The sequence below is a fragment of the Anneissia japonica genome, unplaced genomic scaffold, assembly GCF_011630105.1.
Source record: "Anneissia japonica isolate Jap-2015-1 unplaced genomic scaffold, ASM1163010v1 scaffold750_len1593409_cov174, whole genome shotgun sequence".
Taxonomy (NCBI): Eukaryota; Metazoa; Echinodermata; class Crinoidea; order Comatulida; family Comatulidae; genus Anneissia; species Anneissia japonica.
Window position 1 is genome coordinate 764887 of NW_022756705.1, and position 14991 is coordinate 779877.

At 32.1% G+C, this 14991-nt stretch overlaps 1 protein-coding gene across 14 annotated transcripts in view; it reads right to left on the reverse strand.

The window, feature by feature from the left end:
* LOC117124323 (dysferlin-like) overlaps positions 1–14991 on the reverse strand; it is an 88943-nt gene that overhangs the window by 22706 nt on the left and 51246 nt on the right. For 7 of the 14 annotated variants that reach the window (XM_033270518.1, XM_033270520.1, XM_033270517.1 and 4 more), the window contains 11 exons: positions 12221–12391; positions 12040–12051; positions 10598–10685; positions 10118–10195; positions 9461–9642; positions 8802–8951; positions 8274–8534; positions 7838–8006; positions 5679–5765; positions 2771–2931; positions 2492–2536 (listed from right to left, as the gene is read on the reverse strand). In XM_033270518.1, coding sequence (XP_033126409.1) covers positions 2492–2536; positions 2771–2931; positions 5679–5765; positions 7838–8006; positions 8274–8534; positions 8802–8951; positions 9461–9642; positions 10118–10195; positions 10598–10685; positions 12040–12051; positions 12221–12391 — 1404 coding nt within the window. The remainder of the gene's footprint in view (positions 1–2491; positions 2537–2770; positions 2932–5678; positions 5766–7837; positions 8007–8273; positions 8535–8801; positions 8952–9460; positions 9643–10117; positions 10196–10597; positions 10686–12039; positions 12052–12220; positions 12392–14991) is intronic. The other 7 variants (XM_033270527.1, XM_033270514.1, XM_033270522.1 and 4 more) reach the window with 5 other exon arrangements.

A 14991-nucleotide genomic window follows, 5' to 3' on the forward strand; every position in this document is an offset into this window, starting at 1 on the left:
ACATTAAAGAGGTAAATACTAAAAGGAAGTTACTTCATATGGTCCCAGATGCTCTGCTGCTTGCAATTATTTTTGGTGGGGACAGAAAAGAGAAGTAGAAACGGACTTCAAAGCAACAGCCCACTACCCCACACGCCCAATAACCAATCAAAACCTCATTACCAACAGACAACAAATCAGCCCCATAAAAACAAATAAATCACTAAAATTCATGCAGGAAATTATATATAACAACACCATCTACAATCATGCCAAAGTGTAACACATTTAAAAATGTACCACATGATAAAACTCCATTCCTTCTTCCAAATATGGGCAAGACTGGGTACAAGGATTTTGGTTATTGTGATGGCGCTTCACCTTTGTATCTTTGTGTGCGATTCACATGCACAATTATTTCAGGTAAACTTACAACAGGACATTTCAGATAACAATTCGCAAGAAAAATTTGAAACATTCAACGTTAAGCAATCAAATAAAAACAGAAAATGATGAGAATCATAAATGTTAGCTACACTTAAATTTATTTATTTCTATTAGAGTAATAACTACAACTACATCTATACACACAGACATTCAAAGAGAAACCTTTGGCTTTAACATGTAATTATAGCAACACACCCGATTCACACAAGAAAAAAAAATATTTGTGTCTTGTCTTTATTCCAAGCAAGGAACCGTGAACATGCATGCTGACAGTGTACAGCTTGAAGCCACATTTACACTAGACATGATTAAGACATGCCAACGACATATCATTGCGTAGTTTGTATTCTTCAACACTGCGCGCATCTGTATCGTGTTGTTGTTGTGTCGTAATCATGTCTAGTGTAAATGTGGCTTAAGTCGGGCACACATTGTATGAAGTCTTAGGATGGAGCAATTCCATAGATAAAACGACATTTGTATGACACGGCGAGTGCCTAGCTTTATTTTCACGTTGTGTTTGTTGCCTATAACTTTACCACCTGCGTTTAAATCATACAAACTTCAGCAAGGTTTGTAGTAGCTCGTTAGAAGGTGAAGGTATATTGGTGTCTTAACAGTATCTCCGTAGGAATACATCAGAAAGTACGTGGAATATTTAGCAACAGACCCATGTAATATTTTATTACTGTAAATCGGGTATTATTGTTATAGTTACATGATTAAACCACATGCTGTCCTTAAGATCAAACAGATTTTCTAACTACTTTCGGTACTGTTATTTATAACATAATTCACTGTTCCAATTTAGTAATCTAATAAGTGTCACAATTTGTAAGAATGATATTAAATGATAACACAATAAAACTACAAATAAGAAATGTAAAGGAAATGCTTAAAAGTGAAGTGAAAAAAAATTAAGTATAAAGTATAGAAAAAAAAACCCCAATGTAGATAAATTAAATTAAAGTTATTAAATTCAACACTTGACTTAAGACGAAAAAATTTAGAAACGGATTTACAAAAAAAAAAACCAAATGTACATGTCCTTAATGAAATATAAAAATATAATAGTGCATTTAAAAAAGTAAAACTTCTGACTGAAACCCTGACCCTGAAACAATTTTTTTTTTGGTATTTTAGAGCAAGTCTATTAATAATTAAAAATTAACCAACCTAAGATTCATATACAAAGTACAAGTAAAAAACTATGTGCTTTTTATTTATAAAACTCAAAACAAATAGGATGTAGTAAAATACATACACTAAAGCACTATAGCTTTGTCATCTTCAAGAAAGTTTTCTACCTCCATCAGTATTCATTATGTCATCATTAGCGATAACGGTTTGAGTTCGCTTCCTCCTAGAACATTGTATTCTAAATGATAATGCCTCCTTGTAGTGGAGAGTTATCATATGATCTTTCATGGTGGGTTACACATACATATATATATATACATATATATATATCGAATGCTGGGTCTAAATCAGAAGTTTTACAGATGTGTTAAGGCTAAAAGCCCAAATAAAACTGCATTCACACCAAATCCGAATTTTTTATTGAACCGATCAAAAACTTAATCAGTGTTCAGCACACTGGAAACACTGTCAGAATTTTTGTCCAATGCAAATGTAAATCAACTGAATGGCAATTAACCGTTGTCTCTGACTTTACATGCTGGTACACTTTTCCCACTAGAAGTTGAAACGCTAGACGAAAGAGCTCCGTAAACGATAAGATCTGTCTACTACTACAGCTCAACCAAAAGTTTTAGAATGTGTTTAAACCTGATATAAGATCTATAGTAAGACAATAATGATAAACACCATAAAGAACAGATTTCACATAAATGTTAAAAGATTGAGAACTTTCTGAAACAGTACCATTCAGACCACGTACTCTGAACACCTAGAAGAACAGCAATGTATCATCCAAGAATTTCAATTAACAATATAAGTTTAATGAGTTAATCAAACATTAGAAATCCCAGGAGTGTAGTAAAAAGTGTAACAAAAATAAAGTGACCACTAACATTCACCCCTAGAGATTCTTACGGTAACAAACCTTCATTAGCTTTAATTGTTTTTTTCCAAATGCTACTAAATTAAACTGTGATTATCACAAGAGGAAAACAAAAAGATTAGGTAATTATGCAAATTAGGTTTTGAACTACTGTATGAACATTAGGAAAATGGCTCATGGGAATGAAATAAATCTAGTTATGCTACTGTTTAATTTTTTAAAAATCAATAACATTTTTATCATTTATCTAAAAAAAAACCTAAATATACAATAAAATAAAAATCTTCATTTAGATGAAATATTTTTCTTTTTTAATTTTACCTTCTTTTTCTTTTCACCAGATGACGCTATACTGACTTTGTCGTCTGGTACTTCTTCAGTCATCTCAATCACATGATCAGTTTCCTTGGCGCTCACTTCACTGCCGGGTGTTCCGACAGTAGCGGGCTGCTGACCTGGGGGCACAGCAACGGGAATCTCATCTGAAAACAAGGACGACAACACATCAATTATATTTAAAAATTGTATCTCAAGATTTCATTACACAATACTAGAAACGAATACAATATCTTCAATACTTCCCCCACTCAAATGCTTTAGAAATTGATATTATCACACAAAATTATTAAAGAATTAAGATTCGAAAACATTAGGCCAGCAATAATGGTAATGTAAAACAAGTGGTTGAATAATTAAGCTGCGAAAGAAAAAAGAAAATAAATAAAATGAAAATTTTAGAACTATATAGATGGTATTTAAAGATACCACATTTTGTTAATAGGAGTTTGAATGCTGCACATGGATGTGATTATGTTTATTAGCAAAAGGAAATGCTACAACATGTAAAATAATTCAGTAACACAGCAACAGGGATCTGTTTTGGATTTGTTGACAGATCTTTCTTAAATAACTCATATATTGAAATAACTAATAATATAATAAACAACAAATCATTCCATAAAACAATGCATGCTATATGCCCACAACATTCCATGACAGAGACAGATTATATATATACACATATCTAGTTTAAATTTTGAGCAACCACTTAATGAATATATATACATTTTTCCTCCCATCTTATTAACCAAAAGGTCCACTGATTAATCTCAGTTAAGATAGTATAATACATACTCCAAGTATCGAAATGCACGCCATTGTGTCGAGATTCAATATTTCAACATAAATTATGTCATCATTAGGAATGATCATCATTCCTGATGATGACAAATCCCGACACGACGGCGTGCATTTCAATACTTGGAGTATGTATTATACTATCTTATTAACCAATCATGCAATATCTACAAAGATCTAAATAAATTAAAAATTATTGTGAACCTTTGCAACATATCTGCTGTCATTCTCATTACCAAATTTAATGTTCTGTTCACAATATCCCATTTTATGAGACAAGTATCTGTGGTCCATGCATGAGCTTGATGATGTCATCAAACTCATATGTTTATAAATCATAGACATTTTGTCCACATATAATCTGATAGTGTAGAAAGAGCCTTATGGTGTTAAGCTTGGCATACACTATCATATTTTTGTTCATCAGAGTTCAAATGTTTGATCACTGACAAGTACAGCACTTTCTACAACAGTCACCTTGTGTGAGAGACTGTTCTGCTTAGCCCCACTCAAACATGCAAAGTCTGACAAACAAAGTCTGATTGTGTATGTCTATCATGTGCCACTGTATAAAAAAGGCAAGTTAAAAAAACTTATTAATCTAAGCTGCAATATGCCACAAAAATCTTAGTCATGCTTTTTACAAGCTAAGAACATTAAGCTTATGTCTGCTGAATTCCAAAGCTGACCACATTTTTCAAACTCCACTGTAATTTGTATAATATAATTATACAAATGCCAATATAATTATGATTATTTGTATTAAAATAATTACGCAATTCTTATGTGAATATACAATACACCTACAATAGCAGCCACTGCTTCTGCATTTCAAGGCCTTCTCTAAGCTTTCGAAACATACCTTGTGTTTACAAACCAATAAAAAGAGTGGCAGAAAAGTTATTTTCATGTCATTCATATAGTTTGATTAGGGAGACAATGTGCAGAGTACACAACAAATAAGCAGGCAATAACCACAGAAGTAAACTGTTGACAATAATTATATTTATAAATATATTTACCTTTAATATTTAAACATGTCATAATCTCTCCAAAGGACATGTAAAGACATTATGCATAAAACAACAATAAACATTTATAAACAACAAAGAGAAAGTTGAATCATACAGTTCATATAGAGCATTAAATTAAGAGAAGATTGTATATAAATCCCATACATAATTACGTAATCTATATATATTTTCTGATAACCCTGAGAAAGTTCACATAGAGCAAGTAGAGAAATTATGAACAATACATTCAAAGTCTTGTGTATTATGTGCAAAGGGGCTGGTATTGCCTGGTGAACATACCCATTCCTAGGGTCGACGTCTAAACTTATATCTAAAAACCACCACAGACTAGAGACAACCACTACTGTCTACCCATAATGGCAATCTTGGAAATTAAATTTATAAAAAATAAATAATTACAAAATAAAAACTACAGCCTATTTAAAAACTATTTCTAACGTAACATAACAAAATATTCTAATTTTGCAAAGGGGCTGGTATTGCCTGGTTTAACATACCTATAGGGTCGACATCTAAACTTATTTCTAAAAACCACCACAGACTAGAGACAACCACTACTGTCTACTGCTACCCATAATGACAATCTTGGAAATTACATTTATAAAAAATAAATAATTAACAAAAAACTACAGCCTATTCAAAAACTATTTCTAACATAACAGAATATTCTAATTTTGCTAATCAGAAAAAACACATTGTGGAACATTTTGACCTATTTTAATAGCATTGAGATTTTTAAAAGAAAATTCCTCCTAATATACATTATATTATGGTTTAATAGTTATAACAATAATAATAATAATAATAATAATAATAATGATGAGACACAGATGAACATTTCAAATGAGGAAGATGTGACAGCTTAGAAATTATGAATATATTAACACCATGCACAAACAGTAATCATTTTAAGAAGTCAAATGAAATGATCATAATTATGATAATGAAAAACCAATTAAATTTAAATGGAAAAATTGTAAAGATCGAATGAGTGCAGGAACTATGTATGAACGAAGGTGAAGCCTGAGGGCGCTAGTCAAGAGCCCAAAATCTCTAACCTGTTGAACTTTTTTTTCGTTGCATTCGCTCAATTCCTTTCCCTAACAGCTCTTCGGCATGAAAAGCTAATGCTTGCATTTCCGGATCTTCATAAAATGAAAATAATTAAAATGATACGGAAATAAAAATAAAATAAAAAACACTCACTGGTTGCAGTTAGTAAATTGTAGTTTAACAATTTCATCTTAAAAAAACAAAAGATTTAAATCAAAATATATAAAAAAAAAAGCTGCAACCTTAATTGTTTCAACCATTACCAACATTCGTTGTTAAACCATTTTTGTGCTTGTATGTTAATAGTTTTAGAACAACAACATTTTCTACACATAGTATGTATACTTTTATAATCAATTGTATTCAGTGACAAGTGATACTAATAAAGATATTAGGACTCTGAATTTTAAATTGCTTTCAATTCATACTAAATTAAAAGTTTATTATTATTATTATTTGTATCACTTTATTAGTTATTAAAATGAAATGTTTACAAAGATCTAGCTAATGGCACACTGAAAACTCCCAAAAAGTGAGCAATATTTTACATTATGTGAAAGAAACTTGAGAAAAAAGAGTTACTTGTTTTTTAAAATATTAATGGCTAAAAGCTTTTAGAATAATTTTTTTTACAGTATAGACACATTTCATTATAAAAAAAATCTCATTGATAGCAAAATTTAAATCTTTATTAAATATTATCTCGATTTACATTAAATACTGTCAGATTATAAATAATTAAGTGCATACATTGAACCTCTGTTGACCTCTACCAAGTAAATGTATCATGCTGTTTGACCCCTTTGCTAAAAATGTGGTGTACACACATGAATGCTGAATTTATTATATGAATACATATCAATAAATAAATTTTAATTCTTATTAAAACAGATTTAAATAAGGTACAAATAAGATTTTGTAAGTATAATATTAAATAAAATAATTACAACCCATCACAATTAAAATAGTATCTTTATATAACCACACAATGGCCCATACCTAAACTGTGTAGTATACATCCCTTACCCCTTAATAACTGCTTTTCCCCAGGGCATGCATCCGTCTTTGTGCTTGGTTGTACTTACGGCGCAGTATAAATCCCGGCCATTTGGATTTAGTTTTTTTGTTCCGATATTTAAGTTTGATCCCTACGTCAACATGCAAGCCATGATAAATGTTAAGGGAGGATGAGCAACATGTAAAGGCCAACTCAGACAGCGTCGTAAGACGTAGCCCAACGTGATTCATCGTCAGGGACAGTCTTAAGCCGCCGTGAGAAATATTAAACACGTTTTAATATTTTACGACGCGACTGCCCCCAACGCAAACCATCGCGTCTGCGTTTAACTCACACAGACCCAACACGACAACAAATCATGTTGGGCTGCGTCATACGACGCTGTCCGAGTTGGCCTTAAAAGTCTCTAGCATTACGATGACATGCACAACATGTTACAAACACATAGTTTCTAATGAATACTTGAACCAAACACTTGTAATGCCCATATTTTAAATTTTCTGGCATTCATTTGAATATTCAAATCTCATTTATTTAATTATGCAAATTCAATGATATTATTAGCTTTGTGGGACTTGTACTTGACAATATCGAGAGCTGAAAGCCAGAAAATCAATGATAGGATACTTTTTGAATGAAAATGAGTATGAAAACTTTACAAGACTCGTATATCATATGATATTAATACATAATGGAAGCTTCAGTAACATGCAATGAAATGAATAACATCACAGACTATACAGAACTACAGAGGGCCTCCTAAAAAAAACTACATTAAAAATTTAAAGATTCATGTAGTGTTCTTTTTTAATATAGGAAAAAATTAAAAATTGAAAACAAAAATCCCTCAGTATTACAGTAAAAATATTTATGCTTTTGTATGGCATCTTACAATAAGTGTTAACTAATATTTGCAATGCTAATCAGTTTTACTAAAAGCTATCTAACATCTTGAAGCCTGGATCTCAAGTGTTCAAATGCCTGCTATCCATTGACTGGCTGAGATGTAGAACATGACCTATAAACTAAACATAGACTTTAGAACATAATACTGTATGAAATGATTACGACAGGACCATGTGGAAAACATCACTAAGAGCTGAGTAAATGAATGTTACATAATCAATTTGAGTTTTAAAGACAAACCTGGATTTTCCGGCAACTCTATAATGTCAGCCTGCTGCGTCGGATCGCATCTGTATTCCTGTAGAGACTTGATGATGTGAATGCCAACGATTGGTTTGCGACCGAATGCACGATGATCACGGATTTTGAGATTCATTGGAGGTGTGTACAGTTCCTCCTTTGGCAACATCTGATAAAATAGATTTATAACCAACACATTACAAAACAGGGTTTTGTTTCTTTATAAAGAGTAAAATATGATACCATAGCAAAAGTCTATAAATTAATTTAAATAAATCGAACTAAAGCTCATAATAAGCACCAAAAACAACCCATATTAAGAGCTGTAAGACCACATACTTTTAAGCAATTTGTTTTGAGAGTCAAGTACACATTAAAATCAGGATTAGGAATTATACATTGGGAACCTGTCTGTGCATTATGGGTATTTACTTACCACTTCCATGAACAACAGTGGTGAGTCAAAGTTGGGGTTCTTATTTGTGTTCTTGATGATCTTTGACTCGATGATCTTTCCTCCGACCTCAAACTCTATGCTTGGTGATGTGACTGATGCTAACTGGAACTTCTTCATGTTACGCACACCCCATGAGAGAATTTCTACACCAGTACGTTGCATGACTGGTCGAATACCATTTGGCACCAAATACAGTTGCCCTCGCATCGGTGGCATGAAAGGAAGATCTGTGTTGTCGGCCTAAATCACAGGAATAAAGATATCATAAACCAACGAATAGCAAAAACACAATTAAGTCTGAAATAAATGTTTTGTTAGATGCCAATAAATTTGATAAACTCTGCATTTATTTTTCCTGTGCTGTTTTGTTTTTTGATTCTTTGAAATATCATCTTTCAGTCCTAGCACACTCCCATGCATGTGTTATTCTTTTTCTATTTTAAACCACTTGTTTAATATGTTTCCTTTTTTACTCTCCTTCACAAATTATCTATTTTTTTCACTTACCAAGAAAAGTTCAAAGGATACAAGGAGTTCACCAGCTTGGTCATCACCTTTGTACAACGGCAACCAATATAACTTAGCAACGCGAGGATCAGAGCCTTCCAGCTTCACCAATGGTTTTGTCACGGCACGTCCAAGGAATTCCGGACTTCCCTACAATGTTAACAAAATAGAGTCATACATTATCAATGGTTCTGTTTGTTTTAAAATATAATTGTGATGACTATATTTGGCAGTGATATTATCAGATGGTTTTCACCAACACCAGACAAGCATTGAGATAGAACCCACAGGGAAGAAGAAAAACCAAGTCACTCAAGAAAGAGCTGAAGGAGGACTGTGGAGGATGAGGCATGTAGGGCAGGGAACTCTCTGGACCAACTCTAGAAAGGATAGCCCAAAACAGAGTGCAATGGCATGCTATTTCCAAGGACCTATACTCCACAAGGAGTTGAAGGGAATAAATAATATATGGCAGTCCAGCATATGGATATGGAAGTGGTATGCACCTTGACCTGCGACACTCCTTCTGACATCACAGCTAATCGCCCTTTAGCCAGAGAGGACCAGTAAACCTGACAACGGTTCCTGAAATACTGTCACTTTAATAAAACAATTATTCTGGTAAAAACAACTGTATTTTAATTTTAAGTATCACTTACAAATGTGTCATAGTCGAAGACCTCAACAACTATAACTGGAGGGTTTGCAGCAATCATCTCTGGACTGCCATAGAGATCTAGCTCCTCAAAGATGAGGGTTTGGTCCCAGGTAGGGCACAGTGTTGACTTGATGACCTCTGTTTTCTGACTGCGAGATGAGAATGCCACATAACAATATGGATCTGAGGGAAAATTTATAAATATTCTGTATTATTAATAATAAGCTCTAATGAATTTGAGAATCATAATGTACGATGCATAAATATATGCTAATGTGATACATCAAGCAAAATAATATGTAAGCGTGGACTAGGTTATAGTTGATATTGTATTAAATCACTCCTTTTACTAAAAGCATGATTTACATACAATCGCTACATGCTATCACTGATAGCTTTTGGTGATACTAAGTGGTTGGTCAAATCGGGGCACCTTCCCGATTGTATTGGGAACTGCTACGCAGTATGATTGCACTTAATACACTGTAGACTTTACCCATTTATTACTTTTGAGTAATCTTCATGCAAAATAGATAACGTAAGCCTTACTGTAGGTCCTAGGCTGAACTTTCTGTGAAGTCTAGCCATCACAAAATCAGCCTACAGTGTGTTTGGAAGGTGGGAGAAGGAAAGGAAAGGGTGATACAGCATTTCTTACCTGAAAAGCTGTCACTATCTGACGCAACCAAATCTCTTGCTTGGTAGACATAAGCTCGCAACTGGTATTTGTAATTCTCTGGCAAATACACAAATTTTATATGTTAGAATTCAATTTTAAATAACCTAAATCTAATTTGTGATAATTTAAAGTTTATATATCGTTTCCAATAATAGGAATCAAAGAGTAAGTGTTGCACACTAAAATATTTGCAACATTTGGCCAACAAAAATTTGCCTTTTTTAAACCAAACTGACCAAATATCTTGAAATCTAGGGTCACCATTTTTTTTGCAAAAACAATTTTTTTTTACTGAGAAGCCAAAAATAGTTTCAAGGCCTATTTTGAAGCTATCTGAAATATATACATGATACCTTAATCATTAATATTAACTTATTGGTTATCATTATTATAAAGTTGTCATGTCCAGCAGTTATCTATAGGATTTAACTTGTAATAATAAATTGAATGTCAAATTACTTTCAAAAGTTAGGAACATTCTTGGAGCTGAAAGTCGTTTCTCCTCTTCTTTATCTTTATCCTTCTTGCTTTTCTTCTCATCGTCATCCTTAGAGAAAGTAAAATCTCTTCATTAGCAAACCTAACTACAAATTCATTTCGTTATTACAAAAACCAGCCCGACTCTATAATTTTTTTCAAGATTCCATTTATTGTCATATACAAGATATTTGCTTTCCAGAGCTAGGAATACACAAAAATATGCATACAGATTAAATTACAGGACAACAATAAATATAAAATTCTACAGTGCAAAATATATTAAAATTACAGTTCAATTAAAATATACAATATATGCAGTACAGTGACAGAAGACCAAAACAAGTTGCATACAGTAGACGTAAATGAGTAGAATTGTTATTGACGTGAGAGATGAGATGAGACTATCTGGTGAACACTTTGTTAAATAGGTGACAGGCATAAGGCAAAAATGAGTTTTTATACGTTTTTTTTTTTTACATTAGATTGGTAAATCCTACCTGATCTATTAAAATGAATATACTTATTTAGTGGATGAGTATTGTCAGTAATAATTGAACCCATTTTTTAAGCACACTTCTGTCACAAAGATAATTTATACTCTCAGCATCTCTGCCAATGATTTTCCTACTGCTTTAGCTATTTTCGTTATTTGATCATTATTTTTCTTCACTTGGCAACCAGGCAATAGAGCAAAATCATAAAATAGATTTGATGACACCCTGATAGAAAAACAAAGTGTATCCTGACCAACATTAAATTTGTTAAGCTTCCTAAAGGAAGAAAAGTTGTTGACTAGTTTTTGAGTACACAGATTGAGTATGTTTACTCCAACTCCAATTAGGATTAGCATCAATGATAATACCAAAGTATTTATGTTCTGATGTTCTTTCAACAACTGAGCCATTAACACTAAGTGGATAAACTACAGTTGAGTTACAGCCTGGTGCTTAGAATACTTGCTCTCAAATCCCATAATGCCACAGGTTCAAACCCTGTGTCATCTCAACTCACTTAACCTAGCAATAGTATACAGCATCATATTACTGCATATATTTAAGAGAGCATCTGAATATTAGGCTAATATTCTGATATGAGAGTCAATCACCCTTTATAAGTATGGTTTACATTATTTTTTTTAAAGGATACTTAAAATTTGAAATGTAACTTACTTTTTTAATTAGTATTATTAATTGTGCTTGTACAGTGCATACAGCTAGCCTCTAGGCCTATGTGCTTTCCAGTAAATTCCAGAAAAGGAGAGCAATTAAAAGGCAGTTGCCAGGAAAAAAGTCAAAAGCAGGACAGAAATAGAAACAAAAACTAATCAAAATGTTAATGTTAGTGTTTTTTAAATGTTATTTTGGGGAATTTATACAAACACATAGAGTAAGAAAATTGTTTATAGTCAATGCAGTACTCACACTTTCGAAGTCCTTAGGAAAGCAGTATATAGAAAAAATATTAATACTAATACTGAGACTTAAAATTTTTTGCTTTACATAAATTAAGTACTTATGAAAATGATTTTCATAGACCTATCATTAATATTTGTTTATAGGCATTGCACAAAAAATGCAAAACAAACAAAAAATAATTCCATACCCCAAGACCTTCCAACGCAAATACGGCTGATGCCCCTGGGGATTCTGCAACCATCTTGCGATGCCAACGACGACGTCGGCACATATCCATCTTGCGCTCAGTACCATGGAACTTCATGTTGAAAAGTGGAGCGTACTCCCAGCCTTCTCCTAGAGCTGCTTTCTTCTTAGCCTAAGAGTAATATCAATAAATTATACTAATTAATGATACATATTATATTTTGTTGCTGTTGGTGTAAAGTGCAAGGGATGGAATATTGTTTATTATTATGTTTAGAAACTCTCAATTGTTAAGGTTTAGAGTAATAGAATCTTGCTTGATAAAATATGAACAATTCTGTGTACTGGCAATTATAAAATAATGACACATGTTCAAGTGTGCCTGTGCAATACATTATCAAAACAAGGTTGTAAAAAGTAGTATTGCCAGGGCCTTCTACCTATATATTTGGTTAACAAAACCAAAACATATGGTCAACGTGCTTTTTCTGTTCAAGCTCCTTCTCTGTGGAATTCTCTTCCTTTTTCCGTAATTCGCCTAATTTATATACTTTTAAGAAGAACTTAAAGTTTCAAATTTTTGAGAAATGCTACTGAGTTTGTTTTCTCCTGCGCCTTTGATAATTTTTTGAATTGGCGCTATATAAATGTTTATTATTATTATTATTATACACAGCATGGGATAATAGGGCATATAAATGCATTTATTTGCCAGCTGCATGTAGCTTCGTTCCTTGCCTGTGGATGCACACAGTGTTATATACCGAGCCCTTTTTTTTACATGGTAGATGAATTGTACCTAACAGCAAGTTCATAGCTATGCTGAATAACTCACAAAAGGAGGCAGCCAAGCTTAATTGCCTCTTGTACCATTGGGCCCTTTGTCACATGATTGCAATTTTTAACCAAAAAGCACTTAAAAACATCTTGGTATCATTCTATTTAATTAATAATACCTGATGTGCTGATTATAATCATAATTTTGGTCAATTGTGGACATCATTTTTAAAAATCAGGAAATTAAAAGAAGATATATACAATAATGAACAATCACTAACATATTTGATGTGCTAATAATATAATAATTATTTTATCAATCAATTGTGAACCTTAATAAGAAAAACTTCGAAGCAATTTATAGAGAATTCATACAAGAATTGAATAAAAACCAAACACCAAATTTAAAAATCATCTGTAAATGTAAAATCAACCTACAAAAATGCACAAGTCAAAAGAAAACAAGTGATTAAATCCAAAAATCTAAATTATATAAAGGATGCATCTTAAATTATATCAGAAAATATTTCTTTAAAAAAATTGCATTCCTGTATGTTCATGTCTAAATGATGCCTTTTTTATGGAATGAAACAATGCTCTACAAACCTAACTATCATTATGGAAGTAAGGTAGTGGACTTGTTATCATGCAGAAAAAATCTGGGTCTCTACAGGATTTGAACCCAGAAAATGCATTTAGGAAGTAAAGTACCCATAGATCACAACATGAACATAATAAGAATACAACTTTATAGAAGAAATATTGAAGCTAGACTGTGAAAACTCAGAGGAAGACAACCTGTGGAATTAAATAATTAGAAAGAAAAACTTGTGATTCATTATAGAAACTGTGATAAGCCAAAAAAATGGATGACTTGAATGTATTAAACATAAGAAAAATGTGACATGACTAAATATGGATGTGATGAACTTAACCCACTAATGATACAGTTTACAGAGGCATCAGGAAAGAAAAGGTAGCTTTTCCCAACTATTAATTTTCTTTGACAAAAAACTGATGTATGCCCATATTTAGTCATGATGTGCCTAAATATAGTCATGGTGTGATGTCATCATGACCATATTTAGGCATGTCTCATGTTTTTTGTCAAATAAAATTTTATAGCCTGGAAGGAGCTTCAGCATGACAGTAACATACAGTGTAAACTACTGCCTAGTACCACCTTCATATCAGCTAGACTAATTAGGTGCTATATCCATCAAACTAAACACTGACCACCATACAGAAATCTATTCAGCAATGCAGAGCCTGATACGAGTGAGAAGAGGAGTTTATAACAATCACAGTGACTACTAGTCTTTCTATCTTACCAATCAACAAACCTCATCCATTACACAAACACCAAAATAAAATTTTTAAAAATACAATAAATAAATACATGAATGTATGTACAAATATATGAATGAATGCATGTACACATATATGAATGAATGAATGAATGAATGAAAGAATAAAAGGAGTAAATGAAGAATGAATACATGGTGGAATGAATGAATAAACGATGGACTTAATGAATGAATTAATCAATGAATGACTGCACAAGGAATAAATGAAAGCATGAAAGCAAGAATGAATGAATGAATGAATAATGGAATGAATGATTGAACAATGGAAGAATGACTGAACAATAGAATGAAAAAATGAACGAATGATGGAATGAATGAATGAATGATAAAATGAATGGATGAATGAATGAACGATGGAATGAATGAACGATGGAATGAATGAATGCATGAATGAATGAATGAATGAATGATGGAATAAATGAATGATGGAATGAATGAATGACAGGAAGGAAGAATGAATGAATGGTGAAATGAATAAATAAATGATTGAATGCAATAAATAAATAAATAAATAAATCCCAAAGTAAAATGTTAAAATAAAAATTATCAAATATTCATTGAAATGGATTTTTTTTTAAATATATTAATTACCTACATTTTTAGTTTATTGTATTGTAATGTGTTTAAA